Below are 20,381 nucleotides of genomic sequence, written 5' to 3'. Positions count from 1 at the left end.
TAAAAGAAGTTCTGTAGAGAGAAAGAAAATAATATAGGTCAGAAACTCAGATCTGCATAAAGAAAGAAAGAACATTGAAGAAGCAGTAAGTGAAGATAAAACAAACCTTTTATTTTTCTTATTCTTAATTGATCTAGTTATGTATGTTTATGTATATATAGGTAATATATGGTTATGCATGCTTATATATAAGAAAAATGAATTACAGCAATGATACAGGGATATGGGGGAAGAATTATATTATTTTGTTATTATAAGGTATTCACACTACCTGTAAAGAAATATAGTGTTATTTGAAGGTAGACTTGGATTAGCTGTAAATGTATATTTGAAAACTCTAGGGAAATCACTAGAGTTTAAAAAAGAAATATAACTTATATGCTAACAAAGAATGTTTGATTAAAACCACAAAATGCAGAAAAAGAGTGACACAAAAACAGAAACAAAGAATAAGAGTAAAAAATAGAAAACAGTAGCAAATATGGTAGATTTTAATCCAATTATATCAACAATCACTTTGAATATCAATGGTATTTTGAACCATTTAAAAGATAGAGTAAATCAAAAAAGAAGACCCAACCATATATTATCGGTAAGAAACCCACTTTAAATATAAACACACACATAGATTAAAAGTAAATGGAGAAAAATATACAATGTTGTCTTGCCAGAGGGTCTCAGCCCTGGGCAAGTTCACTATGGATTTGGTGAGACCAAATAATGACAACAGAGCTGTGGGTAAAGTTGGGGTTCCTGTGGCCAGGATCCTCACCTGAACCTAAATTATTTGATGATGTAACTGGCCTGCTACTAGGCTACTGCTTCCACACCTGTAGGTCATAAACTATTATTGACTGAGTCACTATATAAAGAGCTCTGCCCAGTGCTCTGGGCAGAGGCAGAGACAAAGGAGGACTACAGACCTGTTGACTGTTGGACACAGATGTAATTCCAGTACTCTAGTGCTCGACCTATTGCCAGGAGAACAAAGCTGGGTAATAAACCCTTTTACCCCAAGAATGTGCCATTGTCATTCTTTGGTCTCACTGAATCCATGGTGAATCTGCCCAGGGCTGAAACCCATTGGCAAGACAAGAACGTTAATGGTAAAAGGGTTTATAACAAGTTTTATTCTCATGGTGTGTAGAAGCAGTAGCCTAGCAGTAGGCCAATTACATCATCAAGTAGTTTAGGTTTAGGTGAGGATCCTGGCCATAGGAACTTCCATTTTCCCCACACTCCACCCCTCCAGGATTCTCACCTCACAATCTACATGGTCTCAATCTTCCGCAATGGTCTCTGTGTGAGAAAGCTGGAGCACTGTAACCAGATTCCACGAGAGCAACAAAGAATACCAACATGGAGATAATAACAAAAATTAAGATACAACAAAATTTTGATACAGGTAACAAAAATTATAATAATCCTTAAGCCTGAGGAGGTTATTTCCGCCATATGCAAAACCTGTTCTACTCAGATGAGTTCATGACTCACACTTAGTAGTGGTACAGATAGGGAGCTCCATGCACCCCAGCAAGTAACAGTTTTTTGCTAGGGTGTGTTTCCAATCCGCAAATACCTTAAGGGCAACAAGACACATGTTTTAATGACACCAACATAGGCAAATCTTGTCCATCAGGTAGGATGCATGCAAGTGAGTGGTCCTGTGATAGGACTGTGACAAAAAGGAGGTCCTCTCCAGGTCTAGCATATCATACCTTTACCCCTCTCCCCATGGGGGTTACTGAAGTATCTATGTATACAGTGCTACTGGAGTTACATATACTGGCCATGATGATAAAACAAAATAACCCTATAAGATGCTCCTACCTTCTGGCTATTCAGGATATACTACTGTGATCTTTGGGGTCTACTTTGCTGTTACTCCAGGACTACACAGGAGGCCAGCTTCTAGGCCTTGTCCCCAAGGTGCCAGGAGGGCCAGCCATCACTGGTCCATGTGTCGAAATGTCCAAGGCCACGTTCACTCAATGGCGTCTCCAGGGTTTAGTGCAGTGGGTGCTGGCAGCAAGATATTCTGGTGGCCAAACCTCAGCATCAACAATTCTTCTTTATTATACCAATGGCCACCTCTACTGCCTCAGGTGTCACCTCCACCTGCCTCTAGTCCTGGTGCAGGGCCCAGCTCTCTAGAAGGCAAGCCACCTCAGACTACATGCCCATTAGGGGACACTTGACTGTCTCCTCATTCATAAGTGCAGCCTGTTGAAACACCCCTCCCATTAAGGTGGTCTGTTCCATTGTTTAGTCTACAATGAATCCTGCCAGCATTGCCAATTGTCTTGCCAGTAGGTTTCAGCCCCAGGTAAGTTCACTATGGATTTAGTGAGACCAAGAAACGACAATAGAACATTCTTGGGGTAAAAGTGTTATTACCCAGCTTTGTTCTCCTGGCAATAGGTCAAGCACTAGAATTAAGTCTGTATCCAACAGTCTGCAGGTCTGTAATCCTCTTTCCTCTTTGCCTCCACCCAGAGCACTGGGAAGAGTTCTTTATCTAGTGACTCAGTCAATAATAGCTTATTGCCTACAGGTGTGGAAGCAGTAGCCTAGCAGTAGGCCAATTACATCATCAAGTAATTTACATTCAGGTGAGGATCCTAGCCATAGGAACTTCCATTTTCCCTACACATGCTAACACTAATCAAAAGAAAGCAGGAGTTCCTATGTTAATTCCAGGCACAGCAGACTTTAAAGTGAGGAAAGCCATCAGGATGATGAAGGGCATTACATAATGATAATAGGGTCAATTCTCCAAAGAGACATGATAATCCCTCCTGTGTATATGCCTGTGGATAAAGTGAAGGTTCCTATGGCCAGCCAGGATTCTCACCTGACTCTGGTCAGGTAGCTCACTACACCTGTGTGGGCAATACGTTGTTATTGACTCTATATAAAGAGCTCTGCCCATGCTCTGGGCGACACAGTGGCGTGACTGCAGGGTTGCAAGACTGCAAGAGAGCAGAGACATGAGTGGTGGCAGTGCTGAGAACAGAAACTGAGATTGCTGAGGTGGCAGAGAGGCCCAGAGGCAGAGACCAGCTTGCTGCATGCAGACTCAGTCTAAATGGATGGGATTCTAGCAATTGACCTGCCACTGTGGGAATAAAGTTGGATATAAATGCTTTCACCCCAAGAACGTTCCATTGTCATTTTCTGGTTTCGTTGAATCTATAGTGAACTTGCCCAGGGCTGAAAACCATTGGCAAGACAATACCTAACAACAGACTTTCAAACTACATGAGGCAATAACTGATAGAACTGCAAGGAGAAATAGATAAAACCACTATCATTGGATAGATACTTCAACACCCCTCTCTCAGAAATGGATTGATCCAGCAAATAGATAATAAGCAAACAGTGGACTCAATAACATCAATCAGCTGTTTATAATTCACATCAATAGATTTCTTCACCCAGCAGCAGCAGAATACACATTCTTCCCATGCTTACATAGGATATTCACCAAGAGAGACTACAATCTTGGCCATAAAACACATCTTAGCAAATTAAAAAAAAAATTATACAATGCCTACTCTCAGACCAGAATTAAACTAGAAGTCCACTGCAGAAAAATAACTAGAAAAATCCAATAATATTCAGAGATTAAATAACACACTTTTAAGTAACACATGGGTCAAAGAAATCTCATGAGGAATTTTAAAATATTTTAACTAAATGCAAATGAGACAATTTATCAAACTTTATGGAATGCAAAACTAATGCTTAGATTTATAGCATCAAATACATATACTAGAAAATATCTAAAATGAGTCATTTAAGTTTTCACACTAGAAAACTAAATAAAGAAGAAAAAATTAAATCCAAAGTAAGCAAAAGAAAAGAAATGTTTTAGGCTGGAGATTGCGGGGAAAATGGAAGTTCCTATGGCTAGGATCTTCACCTGAACCTAAATGACTTGATGATGTAATTGGCCTACTTCTAGGCTACTGCTTCCACACCTGCAGGCAATAAGCTATTATTAACTGAGTCACTAGATAAAGAGCCCTTCCCAGTGCTCTGGGCAGAGGCAGAAACAAAGAAGGATTACAGACCTGCAGACTGTTGGATGCAGATGTAATTCTAGTGCTCTAGTGCTGGAGCTATCTCCAGGAGAACAAAGCTGGGTAAAAAAAAAAACCTTTTACCCCAAGAATGTTCCATTGTCATTCCTCAGTCTCACTGAATCCATAGTGAACTTGCCCAGGGCTGAAACCCACTGGCCCTTCCCTGACACAAATTACAAATATCAGAAAGCAAAGGGAATATCACTACAGATCCCATGTGTCTTGCCAATGGGTTTCAGCCTTGGATGTGTTCACTATGGATTCAGTGAAACTGAAAAAAATGACAGTGGAACATTCTCAGGATGAAAGGATTTACACCCAACTTTATTCCCTTGGTGGCAGGTCAATCACTAGAATCCTGTCCACTCAGAGTGAATCTGCATGCAGCAAGCAGGTCTCTGCCTCTGGGCCTCTCCGCCAACACAGCCGTGTCAGTCCCTGTCCTTGGCACTGCCACCACTCCAGTCTCAGCTCTCCTACAGCCATGCAGCCCTGCAGCCCTCCAGCAGCCCAGAGCACTGGGTGGAGCTCTTTATATAGAGTCAATAACAATTTATTACCCACATGTGTGTAGTGAGTAAGCTAACCAGGGCCAGGTGAGAATCCTTGCCATGGGAACCTTCACTTTCTCCACATCATGGCAAATTAAAATGATAATAAACGATTGCTATGAGCAAATCTATGCCCACAAATGTGATAACCCACATGAAGTGAAGCAATTCCTTGAAAGGAACAATCTGCCAAACCCACATACAAAGAAATAAAATTTCAGCTTTGTAAAGATGAAAAAGGTTCTAGAGATTTGTTGCACAACAGTGTGAAAATACTTAACACTCCTGATCTACACACTTAAAAATGTATAGACAGTAAATTTAATGTCATGTTCTTTACCACAATTAAAAATTAATATTAAAAAAATACTTTGCATAGCCTGAGAGAGACCAGTTTTGCTCTGGTTTTCTTAGCAACTCTTATCAGGAAAATAATTCCATAATTACAAAACACATTTTTTCACATACACATGCCAGTATACTGGTTAACCAGGCAAACACTTTAAGATTTCCATTTACCTTAAATGACCATACTATTTTAACTCTTTATGGAATTAAAGTTATGCAGTATAACAAAAAGACACTAATCCAAACTTCTTTATTTATACCACCTAGATTTGACATCTCTATCTATAGTGAAGTCTGTTGCTTGTCTGCAATGACATCATTTTATATATAGCATCAATCTTTGCTAAAATTTTAGGCAAAAGTATGGCTGGAGTCAGCTATCATTCACTATCTCTACCCTGATCTAGATAACTAATGGCTTACCAAGTTTATAAATAGCACATAAAGGGGATAAGAGGTTTCTCCAAGCCATGTGGCAAAACTGGAAAAAATGTTTATTAATAAACCATAAGTACCAAGCAGTATAGGGAAGGCAAGGAAATCAGTTTGTATTTGCAGAATATAACCCCTTTGAGCAGAATTTTAGTTAAAATGAGATTTGAAAAAACAAAGAGTGACCTGTGCAACACTACTAACAGTAGGTAGGAACAGAGCACCCATTAAATGTCTCCTTAGGTGAAGTGAATGGACTGATGAGGAAGGATACTGAGAATAATAATTATAAACGGTGAGAAAAATGCCTATGAATGGTGAAAACAATGCTCATACAAGCCTTCACTTTTTAACAAATGGAACTATTCATATCTTTTCAAAAATATTTTAACTTCAGAAAGAGTTAACATAGAGTTAACAAAATTTAACAAAGAGTTTATTACATCTTATTTAAAAACCACAAAGGAATTATCTATCTCTAAAAATGTTTCACCAACCTACCTTCCCTAAAAATATTACACAAGTCATTATGTATCTAAGACTAATGTTAGATTATATGACATTGTGGAACTCTTCATAATATTCACAGTTTTTTTTTAGAAAACTAAGACACCACATTTTTAGTAGAAAATATTCTGGATTGGAGAAAAATCTGTTTTTATTAACTGACCATTTAATAACTCTCATATACCTATTTCCTATTCTCTTCCAAAACTGAAGCCAACAGACACAAATGCAAACAGTTTTTATGGACCAATCACTGTATTCTTGAGGCATTGAGTAGTGGCTCTCTAATCCTGAGTAGAGCCTATTTTTCAGCCATATTTATACAAAGCTGGAACACAACCTCTGCTTTGGGCCAAATGCTTAAAAAGTCATTGAGCAGTTCTGTTTCATTTCCAGGTAAGTTTTCAAAAATAAAGCTGCACTGGTGATAAAAACATACATTGACTTCCATTTCTTAGTCCTTGAGGAACTTCATTGGACATTTAATTTTTGCATGACCTTCTAAGAATTAATTTTCCTGATCTGATTAAGAAGCACTCCAGCTGACCTTCCCACAGAATTAACTGTTGACAAGAACATTTTCCTGAATGCCAGCACATGAAACAACTAAAAAATATCTAGATGCAGCTACTACACCAGCAGAGGTAATTGTTAAGAAATGAGTTCCTGAATAACTGATTCATTCATTTATTCACTTATTCAACATGCATTTATCAAGTTCCCTATCATTCAGCATTTAGGCAAACAAGTTCTATTTGTGCTGCCTGGAGGTGGATCTTCCCTACCTGGAAGAATAGGTTGTCCTTTGTTTAAAACAGGAAATTCTCGGCAGATTTCCCCATCCTCTTGATCTCGTGCCAACCAACGTTGAACTGGTATGTAAAACTTCTTTTCAGAATTCATGTTCCACAACTGTATCTACAATAACAATATTATTTATAAAAAAATGTAAGAATACTTTACCAAAAAGTCTGATTAAAGTTTTTTTCAAGTTTAACACAGCTCAGAGAAGTTGCTGAATACTTGTCAAGAAAAGTGCCAATTTCTTCTTTTATTGCCATCTCAAGTACAACAGCATTTCTTTTCTCTCTTTTGAATTTTTTCCATTTCTAATTTCTCTATGTTGAAATGGTAAACATGCCAATTTCTTCCCCAATTTTCTGTCACCAATATTTCCCTATTTAGAAAGAGATGTTTATAGTATTAAAAAATCTATTACTTCCTTGGTCCAATCTCTTAGTAATCAATTTTTTTATTTTACCTTGATTTTATAAACTATTAACATAAGCTTAGATTTCATGCACTACAGACTCAAACTGATATAGTTCCCTCCTTGGTTCCTCAACAATAAATGAAATTTAAACAATTATTTATTTGGGTACCTTAACAAATAAAATTTAAACAATTATTTGGGTACCTATTATGCCATATTATATCTAATCCATTTATTCAGGAATTAAACAAAGATGTTAGTAAATTTTGGTAGGATCAAATGAATATCAAAAATCATCAGAGTTGAAATTATGCTTTCAGATTCTAAAATCTAGCCTTTCATGAGTATGGTACTATTATTCCTTTAAAAGCTTCAGGGAGATAATTTAGCCATTTGTTAAATGAATCTTATGGTCTTTAAAATGCTTTAAATCAAAGATTTTCAACTTTAATGTAGTTAAGAAACCATGGTGTTATAAACATAGATTTTCCATCCCTAAACTTACTAATTCTGTGGGTGTTCATAAGGCCCAGGAAATATGCATTTGTACATTCACACCAAATATGATTCTGGTGCAAACACACTTTTTTTTTTTTGGTAGATAATTATTTTTTATTGAAGGGGAGTTGACACACAGTATTACATTAGTTTCAGGTGTACAACACAGTGATTCAACATTTATATACATGATAATTCTAGGTACCAGCTATCACCATACCAAGTTGTTACAATATTTTGACTATATTCCTTATGCTATACATTACATCCCGGTTACTTATTTATTTTACAATTGGAAGTGTGTACTTTTTGTGTGTGGGGGGGGCATCTCTCATATTTATTGATCAAATGGTTGTTAACAACAATAAAATTCTGTATAGGGGAGTCAATGCTCAATGCACAATCATTAATCCACCCCAAGCCTAATTTTCATCAGTCTCCAATCTTCTGAAGCATAACGAACAAGTTCTTACATGGAGAACAAATTCTTACATAGTGAATAAGTTACATGGTGAACAGTACAAGGGCAGTCATCACAGAAACTTTCGGTTTTGCTCATGCATTATGAACTATAAACAGTCAGTTCAAATATGAATACTCATTTGATTTTTATACTTGATTTATATGTGGATACCACATTTCTCTCTTTATTATTATTATTTTTAATAAAATGCTGAAGTGGTAGGTAGATAAAAGATAAAGGTAGGAAACATAGTTTAGTGTTATAAGAGAGCAAATGTAGATGATCAGGTGTGTGCCTGTAGACTATGTGTTAATCCAAGCTAGACAAGGGCAATAAAACATCCACGTATGCAGAAGATTTCTCTCAGAACAGGGGGGGTGAGGTTCTAAGCCTCACCTCTGTTGATCCCCAATTTCTCACCTGATGGCCCCCCTGCGACTGTGCCTGTCTTAGGTTGTTCCTCCCTTGAGGAATCTTACCCATCTCTGGCTAACCAGTCATCTTCCGGGGCCATACAGGGAAATGTAAAGTTGGGAAGTGAGAGAGAAGCCTTATTGGCAAACACACTTTTTAGAAAGGGTCCCCCCTAAGAACCACACAGAACTACCACTGGTTTACAACACTGCTACTGCTTACCACAACTGCGTGATTTGGTTATTTTAATTAAAGCCTCAAGGAAGATCCTTTGAAAACAACAAAATAAATCACTATTGGAAACTTTTTTTGTAATCTTCCTTAACTAAACTTGAAAGAATTAAGGTTATGAACCTAAAAGCAATGTGATTATTTTATGGACTGTGTAAATGTTTTATCATTATTACTATAATGGACTCAGTGTTTTAATTAAAATCCCTTCCAGTTGTAGTACATGTTAACTTACTTAAAATTTTAAACTTCAAACTTCTAAACTGTACAATAAGAATTGAAAATAAAACTCCAACCCATAATCTAGCACCTTAAATTGGCCAAATGGGCAAATTTTATGAGGGCTTTATCTACTCAGAATAAAATTTTTAATTAAGAACATCTCTTTTTTTCACTGATTCTCAAAGACAGTTGAAGTAAACTTCAGGCAAACAAGTTGTCCTGCAGTAAGAGAGTACTATCCATCAACAGAAAAACAATAGGAATTCCCAGCCTGTTTTTTGTCTTTCCTCTTCAATATTATATAATCTTTTCAGATCACTTAATCAGTGTCTCAGCAACCCAGCTTCATAATAAGTATAACACTGTTTACTGGCTATCAATCAAATAAGATTCATGATAATTTTCAAAAGTTACTTTAGCTTACTAGGAGAGAAAGAAGTAAAAGACATTATTGTATATGATCACTTAAGTATCAATTTGAATATCAGACTTCAAGAGCCCTCTATAACAGACAAGAGAGGATAATTTCATGTAGAAGCCAGAAAATAATGTTGAATTTTGAAATCTAACATCTACATTCTGTATTTTTTTCATTCTGCTTCGGGCTCTTTTGCAACTTTAATGTAAAGAAGATGGCATAATTAACAACTATATATTTCTGCTAATAGAATTATATGTTTTTAAGGAATTCTCAATTTACATGAATTTTTAAGTAATTTTCTCACATATTATTACAAAGCTGTGAAACAAGTTTTCCAATATCAGGAATGAGATGTTCTTTGCATTCTGAGAACTTCTTTAAAGATCATTTATTTTGAGGTAAAAAAAGATGGAAATATACCATACCTAAAAGTAGACTACAATCTTTATGATTTTCAGTGTTGAAGAACTCCATTTACTGGCAATCATGGTAATAAGTAAAATTTAAATTCCAGACAATGTAGAAAATTTAAACCTTTTTTGCTCTTAAAAGCACTCGGGGCGTTTCTCGCTTAGCACCTCTTTTCTGTGCAGAGGTGAAAGGATTGGTTGAGATGCTGCCATTGATTAATTGTGGGTTAAATTATTAATAAGGGAAAATGACACATCTGCTTGAGAAACACACTAAAAAGTTCCAAGTTTTGACTCCATCAACTCACAATACGCATGAAATACCCCTTAAGGTTTGATTCCCGGACAGAAACTGCAGAGGATTTTGCAAAAGATAGGAGTATTAAAATGTCTTTACCTCTTTACAGTGCCAGGAAGGGGAGAGTCCAGAGTTGGTATGACCAATACGAATCTTAAAGAGTGTTCCAATGTCTCCAACTGTGATCTATAAAGGAACCAAGAGAACATCATTCAAATGTAATTTCACAAAATCCATTTTATAGCACCACATATTAGGATATAATGTATTGATAAATGGGTCAATCCATCAAGAAGATATAATAGACATGTATATACCTAATGACAGAGCCAAAATGTATGAAATAAAAATTGACAGAATTAGCTAGAGAAATAGTCTATAATAAATAGCTGAAGACTTCAATACCCTCCACTTTGAATAATGTATAGAACAACTAAACAGATCAATAAGGAAAAAGACTTGAACATTACATACCAACTAGATCTAAAATATTTATTGAACGTTCCACCCAACAACAGAAAGACACAGTTTTCTCAAGTGCACATGGAACACAGGACAGATTATCTATCACAAAACAAGTCTTGATTAAGAAATCATACAGAGTACCTCTTCCAAATATGATGAAAAATAAATACAAGAAGGAAAACCAGAAAATCCACAAATATGTATAAATCAAACAACATACTCTTAAGCAACCAATGAGTCAAAGAAATTGCAAGGGAAATTTTTAAATACCTTAAGATGAATGAAAAAATAAACATAACATACAAAAACATAAGGAATACAATGAAAGCAGAATTCAGGAAAAGTTTAGTTGTAATTCCATAAAATTTGAATGTACTTCAGAGAAGAAAATCTATACCAATGGATGTCCATCAACTAAACTGATAGCCTGCTGTGAGAGAAAACTACTTTGGAGATTCTGATCTAAAATCCACAGGTTCCAAAGTGAAGGAGAAGAGGCGCAGATGAAGAAAGAGGAGGGGTAGGAGAGAGTTTTTGGGAAAAGGAAGAAGAAGAAGTAGAAAAAGGAAGAAGGAAGGTCAAGAAGATAAAATGAAAAATAGAAAACAACTGAAACAATGAAACCAAAAGTTGGTTCTTCAAAAAGAACACCAAAATGGACATTTAGTTAGCCTAAGGAAAAAAGAAAACTCAAATTACTGAAGTCAGAAGTGAGAATAAGGACATAACTACTGATCTTACAGAAATATAAAATTATAAAAATCATGAATAATTGTATGCTAACAAATTAGCCTATTATGAAATGGTTAAATACTTAGAAACACACAAACTATCAAAACTGACTCAAGAAAAAATAGAAACTGTGAATAGGCCTATAATAAATAAAGATATTGAAACAGTAATCAAAAACCTCCCAACAAAAAAAGGCCTAGGGCTTCACTGGTGAATGCCAAAACAAAGTGTTTATCTTTAATATGTATTGAGCTCTTTTATTTTTATTAAGGTATAATTGATATACATTATATCAGTTTAATGTGTAAAACACAATCATTTCATATCTTATACATTGTGAAATGATCATCACAAAAAGTCTGGTTATCATCTCTCACCATGCAAAGTCACCAAATTTCTTTTTCTTGTGATGAGAACTTTTAAGATTTACACTCTTAGCAAATTTCAAACATGCAATACAATATTACTGACTATGGCCACCATGAAATGCATTATATCTCCATGACTTACTTATTTTATAACTAGAAGTTTGTACCTCTTGACCCCCTTCACCCTTTTCATCCAACACCCAACCTCCCTCCCCTAAGGCAGCCACCAATTTCTTCACTGTATGTATTACATTGGTTTGGTTTGGTTTGGTTTTTAGATTCCACATGTAAGTGATATACATCATTTGTCTTTCTGCTCAACTTATTTCATTTAGTGTAATTCCCTCAAGGTTCATCTATGTTTTCACAAATAGCAAGATTTCATTCTTTTTATGGCTGCCTAGTATTCCATTGTATATACATGTGTATAAACAGCACCCTTCTTTATCCATTCATCCACTGACCAATTGTCTCCACATCTTGGCTATTGTGAATAGTGCTGCAATGAACAGACATGCGTATGTCTTGTCAAATTAGTGTATTCATTTTCTTTAGATAAATGCCTGGAAGTGGAATTGCTGCGTGATATGGTAGTTACATTTTCAACTTTTTGAGGAACCTCCATACTATTTTTCAGAGTGACTGCACCATTTTACACTCCCACCAACATTGCAGGATATTTCCCTTTTCTCCACATCCTTGCCAACGCTTGCTATTTCTTATCTTTTCAACAATATCCATTCTAACAGATATGAAGTGAGATCTCATTGTGGCTTGCATTTGCATTTCCCTGATGATTAGTAATGTTGAGCATCTTCTCATGTGCCTGTTGGTCATATACATGTCTTCTTTGGAAACATTTCTATTAAGGATCTTCTGCCCATTTTTTATTGGATTTTTTGGTTTTTTTATTACTGTGTTGTAAGGGTTCTTTATATATTTTGGATATTAACCCCTTACTGGATATATAATTTAAATATCTTTTCCCATTCAGTAGGTTCCTTTTTTCATTTTGTTTTGTTTCAATGTGCAGAAGCTTTTTAGTTTGGTATAGTCCCACTTCTTGATTTTTGCTTTTGTTGCCTTTATATTTGGAGTCAGATCCAAAAAAAAATCATCTTTTTTTGTTGCCCTTGTATTTGAAGTCAGATTCAAAAACTCATCTGCCCTTTCCCCCATTTTATATTCTTGCCTCCTTTGTCTTAATTCAGCATATATGTGTGGGTTTATTTCTGAGCTCTCTATTCTTTTCCATTGATCTATGTATATGTCTGTTTTTATGTCAATACCTCATTATTTGGATACCAAAGCTAAGTAATATAGCTTGAAGTCTGGAAGCATGATGCTGAGCCATCCTTGCATCCCTGGAATAAATCTCACTTGATCATAGTGTACGATCCTTTTAATGTATTGGTGCATTGGCTTGCTAGTATTTTGTTGAGGATTTTTGCCTCTTTGTTCATCAGGGAATTTGGCCTATAATTGCCTTTTTTTGTGGTGTCCTTTTCTGGTTTTTGTATTAGGCTAATGCTGGCCTTATAAAATGAGTATGGCAGCATTCCATCCTCTTCAATTTTTTGGAATATTTTGAGAAGGATAATTTAAATCTTTGGATGCTTGGTGGAGTTCACCAGTGAAGCTATCCGGTACTGGTATTCCTTTTTGGGGGGAGGGGGTTGATTACTGATTCAATCTCCTTATGAGAAATTAGTCTTCAGATTTTGTATTTCTTCCTGATTCAGCCTTAGAAGACTGTATATTTTAGGAATTTATCCATTCCTTCTGTTTCCCAATTTGTTGATGTGTAAGTGTTCACAACAATCTCATCTTTCTTTGTATTTCTTTGGTATCAGTTTTAACTTCTTTGCCATTTTAATTTTATTTTTTTGTGCACTCCCCCTTTTTATTTTTTTAGTGATGCTAGTCAAAATTTGTCAATTTATATTTTCAAAAAAATTTTATTTGTTTTATTGATCTTTGCTATTGTCTTTTTAGTCTCCATTTCATTTATTTCTGCTCTGGTCTGTATAGTTGCCTTCCTTCCACTGACTTTGGGTTTCATTTCTTCTTCTTCAATTTCATTTACGCATAAAGTTATATTGTTTGAGACTTCTCTTGTTTCTTGACATAGGCCTGTACTACTATAAACTTCCCTTTTAGAATTCTTCGGCTGTATCCCAAAGATTTTGGTATGTTGTACTTCCATTTAATTTGTCTCAAGATTATCTTTTACTTCACCTTTGGTTTCTTTGTTGACTCATAGGTTGTTCAGTAGAATGTTGTTTAATCTCCACATATTTGTGATTTTTCCCAGCTTTCTTGTAATCAATTTCTAGTTTCACGCCATTGGTCAGAAAAGATGCCTGCTATGATTTCAAACTTCCCAAATTTACAAAGACTTGTTTTGTGGACCAACATATGATCTATCCTGCACAATGTTTCATGTGTTCTTGAGAAAAATGTGTATTCTGACATTTTTAGATGGAATGTTCTGTGTATATCTAAGTTCACCTGACCTGATACATCTTTAAAGGCCAATGTTTCCTTTTGATTTTCTATGTAGAAGATCTAGACATTGATGGTAAGTAAGGTCCCCTGCTATTATTGTATTGCTGTTAATGTCTTCTTTTAGGAATGTTAATATTTGCTTTATATATGCAGGAGCTCCTATGTTGGGTGTATAAATATTTACAAATGTTATATCTTCTTGCTGAATTGACCCCTTTATCATTATGTATGCCCATATCTGTCTTTCATTACAGTCTATATTTTAAAGTTTATTTTGTCTGAAAACCAGCTTTCTTTTTGTTTTCATTTGCATGATCCCTTCCACTTTCAGTCTATGTGTGTCTTTACATCTAAAGTAAGTTTCTTGTAGATAACATGTACATGGGACTTTTTTATCCATTTAGCCACCCTATGACTTTTATTGGGTCATTTAGTCCATTTGCATTTAAAATAATTATTGGAAGGTATGTACTTACCACCATTTTCTAAATTGTTTTCTGGCTGTTTTGTAGTTCCTTTCTTTTCCTTTCTACTTCTTGGATCTCTTCCCTTGTGGTTTGATGACTTTCCTTAAAGTTATGCTTAGATTCCTTTCTCACTATCTTTTGTGTACCTACGATAGATTTTTGCTTTGTAGTTACCATGGGGTTCACATATAAGAGCATATATATGCATATACATATACATACATGACAGTGTATTTTAAGTTGATAGCAAGTTAAGCTTGAACATATGCTAAAAATACATTTTTATTCCTCTTCCAAAATTTTTGTTTCTGATGTCACATTTTACATTTTTGTTTTGATTATACCTTACTAACTATTGCATTTATCATTTTTTTTACTGTTTTTGTCTTTTAATCTCCACACTAGCTTTATAAGTGATTAATATACTTCCTTTACTATAGATTTACTTTTATCATTGAGATTTTTCACTTTTAAGTTTTCTTGTTGCTTATTAGAGCCCTCTCTTTTCAGCTTAAAAAGTCCCTTTAACATTTCTCATAAGCCCAATTCAGTGATGATGAATTGCTCTCACTTCTGCTTGTCTGGGAAATTCTTTTTCTCTCCTTCAATTCTGAATGGTAATTTTGCAGGTAGAATTCTTGGTAGGAAGGATTTTTCCTTTCAGCACTTCTAATATAACATGCTACTCCCTTTTAGCCTGCAAAGTTTTTGCTGAAAAATCTGCTGATAGTCTTATGACAGTTCCCTTGTACAAAGCAAGTTGTTTTTCTCTTGCTCTTTTAAGATCTTTTTACCTTTAGCTTGACATCTTCATTATACATGTAATGCAGTAGATCTCCTTGGGTTCACCTTATTCAAAACTCTATGGGGTATGTGGATCTGGATGCCTGGTTCCTTCATTGGGTTAGGAAAGTTTTCAGCCATTATTTCTTCAATTAAGTCTTCTCCCCTTTCTCTCTTCTACTGCTGACATCCTTGTAATATGAATGTTGGTCTGCATGATGTTTTCCCTTTAGTCCCTTAAGCTATCTTCTCTTTTTTAAAATCATTTTCATTCTGCTGCACTGGGTGACTCAGACTACTCTGTCTTTCAGATCACTAATTATTTCTTCTGTTTCTTCTAATCTGCTTTTGAAGCCCTCTAATGTACTTTTCAGTTCATTTTTGTGTTATTCAGCTCTATAACTTGTTTGATACTTTACGTTTCTTTCTGTTGAAGTTCTCACTGTGTTCATTCATTCTTCCCCCAAGTTCAGTGATAATCATTATGACCATTAGTTTGAACTCTTTATCAGGTTAATTACTTAACTTCATTTCATTAAGCTCTTTTTCTCAGGTTTTACCTCTTTTTATTGTTTGTTTGGAACACATTCCTCTATTCCCTCATTTTGTTTGATTTTGTTTATTTCTATGAATGAGACAAAAGATCTCTCCCAGTCTTGAAAGAGTGGGCCCCTTTGTAGAAGCTGAACCTTATCACCCAACCTTGCCCTAGCTCTTAGTTATCTCTCAGACCTTTGTGATTGTCTAAGAAGTCTGATTTACTCTTGACAGGTTCTAGTTGCTGCAGTTGTCCCAAGACATGCAAGTGTTCCACAAGGACCTCAATACCTATTTTCAGGCTGATTTGAACCAATACCACCAGGCACCAGATTTTAAAGTGTGCAGATAGAGAAAGAATCAAGATAGTTGAGTAGGAAGATCCTAAGCTCAACTCCTTCCACAGACATACCAAAACTACAATACATACAAAATACAAAACAACTCGCTCTTAAGACTAGCAGAACAGCTCTTCCACAACTGAAGATAAAAAGAAAAGGCCACATCAAGATGAGTAAGAGGGCACAGATGCAGACTGATCAGGACTCATACGCCTGCTATGGTGTCCCACAAGCAGGAGGGAAATCACAAACACAGAGGTCTTCTCTGAGAAGCAAAGGGTTCAAGTCCCATATTGGGCACCTGGGAACCTATACCAGGAAGATGAGCCCTGATAATGACTGACTGAAAACCAGCAAGGTTTAACTCTCAGAGAGTTGGAGGCTATAGCAAACTGAGGTTACACTTTTAAGGGCCCCCACAAAATCTCACTCACTCCATAGCTCAGCTCAGAGACAGCATTTTGAAAAGCACTGGGCTATATGTGACAGGGATTTACTGACTAATTTTATGGCATGTACCAGAGGTACAGGGATCTGTAGGAACTTTCTGAGGGAAAGGAAACATGGAAAAACACCATTTTTCTTACTTTCCTTCTACTTAGTTGATTCAATACTGATAGGTACCACTTCTGATACTCTCCACCTATCTTCCTATTACTGGCTTCCCACCCATCTGTGTTCCTCTGCTGACCTTTCCCACTCACCAACATGTCTACAATAGTCAAGGCCAGGCCTCTCAACCAGTTATGCCAAAGGCCAGACCTACCCACCAGTGCCCCCACAGAATCCCAACATGATGGCATGCAGTCAACACAGAAGACTCCTCAACAGTGCCTAGTTCTGGTGACCAGAGACATTGTGCTTCCTGGTCTCATTGGCACCTTCTATATAACACCACTTATTCAAGAATAGAAAACACAGCTGATCTACCTAATATATAGAAACAACCATAGTCAGGCAAAATAAGGAGAGAAAGGAATATGTTCCAAATGAAGCAATAACCTAAAATCTCAGAACTACTAATTGAAATGAAGATAAAAAGTCTACTTGACAAAGAGTTCAAAGTAATGGTCATAAAGATGCTCACTGAACTTGGGAAGAGAAAATATTAACACACCAATAACTTCAGTGAAGAAATTTTAAAAACACACAAAAAAAAATCAGAACTGAAGAATACAATAACTGAAATGAAAAACAGACTCAGAGCAATCATCAGCAGATTAGATGATTCAGGAGAGTGGATCAGCAATCTGGAAGACAAGATAGTGGAAATCACCAAAGCTGAGCAGCAAAAAGAGGAAAAATTTTTTTAAATGAAGATAGTTTAAGGGACCTCTGTGACAACAAAGCCTACTAACATTCACATTATAGGGGGATGCAGAGGTAGGAGAGAGAGAAAGGGCAGGAAATGTATTTGAAGAAATGATATCTGAAAACTTCCCTATCCTGGGGAAGGAAACTGACATTCAAATTCAGGAAGCACACAGTGCCCCAAACAGAGACCCAGAGAGGTCCATACCAAGTCATATAATAATTAAAATGTAAAAAAAAAAACAGAGAGAGAAAGAGAAAATCTTCAAAGTAGCAAGAGAAAAACAATTCATTATGTTCAAGATAACCCCTATAAGACTATCAGCTGATATTTCACCAAAACTTTGCAGGCTAGAAAGGAGTGGCATGATATAGTCAAAGTGCTAAAAGGAAAAATATTGCAACCAAGAATACTCTGCTCAGACAGGTTATCATTCAGAATTGAAAGAGAAAGTACCTCAGACAAACAAAAGTTAAAGTTCATCACCACTAAACCAGCCTTAAAAAGAAATGTCAAAGGGACTTCTTTAAGTGCAAAAGAAAAGGCCATAACTAGAAGTAACAAAATTATGAAAGAAAATAATCACATTGGTAAAAGCAAACATATAATAAAGATAGTAGACCTATCACTGATAAAGCTATTTTGAAGGTTGAAAGATAGCACTAGTAAAATCAATACTTGTTATATCTATAACTTTTATTACAATATATCTATAATTATATGTATAATAATTAGGGGATACACATAATAAAAAGACTTAAAATATGACATAAAAACTAAATGAGGTGGTAAAAATGTAGTGCTGTTAGGATGTAGTCAAACTTAAGTGAACATTCACTTAAAATAACATGGTGATATATATATGAACCTCTTGGTAATCACAAACTAAAAACCTCTAATAGAGCCAACAAAGAGAGAGAGAGAGAAACAAATCCATACACAACATTAAAGAAAGTCATTAAACCTGAAGGGAAGACAGCTAGTGAAAAAAAGGAACAGAGAAGAACTACAAAAATAACCAGAAAATAATTAACAAAATGGCAACAAGTACATACCTATCAGTAATTACTTTAAATGTAAATGACTAAATAGACAAAAGACATAGGGTGACTGAACAGATAAAAAAAAAAACCCAAGACCCATCTATATGTTGTCTACAATAGACTTACTTTAGAACTAAAGACACACACAGATGGAAAGTGAAGGAATAGAAAAGATATTCCAAGCAAATGGAAACAAAGAGAAAGCTGGGGTAGCAATATTTATTTCAGACAAAATAGACTTTAGAACAGAGACTGTGACAATAAACAAAGGGCATAACATAATGGTAAATGGATCAATCGAACAAGAGGATACAACAGAACAATGAACAACTAAAACAGGCACAGATTCATAAACATGGAGAGCAAACTGGTGGTTGCCAGAAGGGTGGGGATGAGGGGGATGGGGAAAATAAGTGAAAGGGATTAAGAGGAACAAACTTCCAGTTATAAAATAGGAAACTCACAGGGATGTAAAGTACAGCATAAGGAATATAATCAATAATACTCTATAATTTCGTGTGGTGACTGATGGTAACTAGACTTACAGTGCACATTTTAATGTATATAAATGTTGAATCACTATGTATGAAACTAATATATTTCAACTATACTTCAAGTAAAATATTTTTAATAATTAATCAATAAATAGAAATAAATTATGCAAATATGGACCATTTAGCCAGACTGCAATTATAAAGCATCTAGCCTCCAGACTAGATGATCCAGAGGTGTCCCCTTGGTGACAGCCACAAAAATTTGATCTCCAGAAGACTGTATAAGCTCTTTTCTGAAAGGTACCAATGAACTATAATGAGGCCAAAAAAGAATACAAAGATGGTGTCCTCCAGTCTATGTTGCTTCACAGCAACTTAGCAGCCTTTCAATATGTGGTAACCTCAAGCATGCTCCTCAAGCTGATGCAATAGAACAATAAGCCTTTTTCACAGAAATAATGGGGGTGTGCTTCAGCCTTCTGTCTGTGCTATGCCCTGGCGGTGTGGCCTGCCAACTCTCTTGGTTTTGTGGGGCTGAAAAATGCATGCCACCCAGACACCAGAGCCTGGCACTCAAGGGATATCCCCTGAGTGGACTGCATGTGCCTACTGGCTTTAGAAGGGCTGTAAAAGAGCATGGGGGCAGAGCACACTGGCTAGCACTAACAAGGTAGAGGGGAAGTGCAAAAATGGCACCCCCCCCAGCAGCATTAGCAAAGGAGGGTGACAATGTAAAAATGCACTTGCTAGTTCCTCCATCCCCAGAGAAAATCCCTATAGGCCCCTGCCACTCTTGCAGACGCTTTAATATTAGCAAATGAATCTCCTTCACAAATGATCTAGGTGCTTTCCAAACTGCTGCTTTTGTGCTGGGTACTGGGGTGAATGAGTCATATGTAAACCTTATACCACAGACTCTCAGTTCTCTACAGCCCTCAGGGTCTCCTGGATGTAAGCCCCACTGGTTTTCAAAGCCCTTTTTGGAGCTTGTCTCTAAGGGGAAGGTCTCAAAGGTTGAGGTGCCTTATGTGAGACACAAACATTTTGCTCCTCAGACAGAAGCTCCATATTTGTGAGACCCCTCCTGATTGTGAGTTGCGGTGCTGGGGGTGAGGTCTTTGGCAAGATCATGTCTCTGCCTCTCCTACCCATCTTAATGTGACCCTTTTATCCTTTGTTGTGGAGGAGCTGTTCAGCTACTTTTCAGTTCTTTTTTAGAGGGAATTTTTCCATAT

The 20,381-nt window shown here is 36.1% G+C and overlaps 1 protein-coding gene across 1 annotated transcript in view; it reads right to left on the bottom strand.

Moving 5' to 3' along the window:
• The window catches only part of LOC118908913 (lipoxygenase homology domain-containing protein 1), a 378,634-nt gene that overhangs the window by 251,914 nt on the left and 106,339 nt on the right, over positions 1 to 20,381 (bottom strand). The window contains exons 5-6 of the mRNA XM_036878936.2: positions 10,196 to 10,282; positions 6,712 to 6,844 (exon numbers count right to left, since the gene is read on the bottom strand). Of these exons, the coding sequence (XP_036734831.2) occupies positions 6,712 to 6,844; positions 10,196 to 10,282 (220 nt within the window). The remainder of the gene's footprint in view (positions 1 to 6,711; positions 6,845 to 10,195; positions 10,283 to 20,381) is intronic.

The sequence above is a fragment of the Manis pentadactyla genome, chromosome 3 (genome assembly GCF_030020395.1).
Source record: "Manis pentadactyla isolate mManPen7 chromosome 3, mManPen7.hap1, whole genome shotgun sequence".
Taxonomy (NCBI): domain Eukaryota; kingdom Metazoa; phylum Chordata; class Mammalia; order Pholidota; family Manidae; genus Manis; species Manis pentadactyla.
This window is presented reverse-complemented; position numbering and strand designations above follow the sequence as displayed.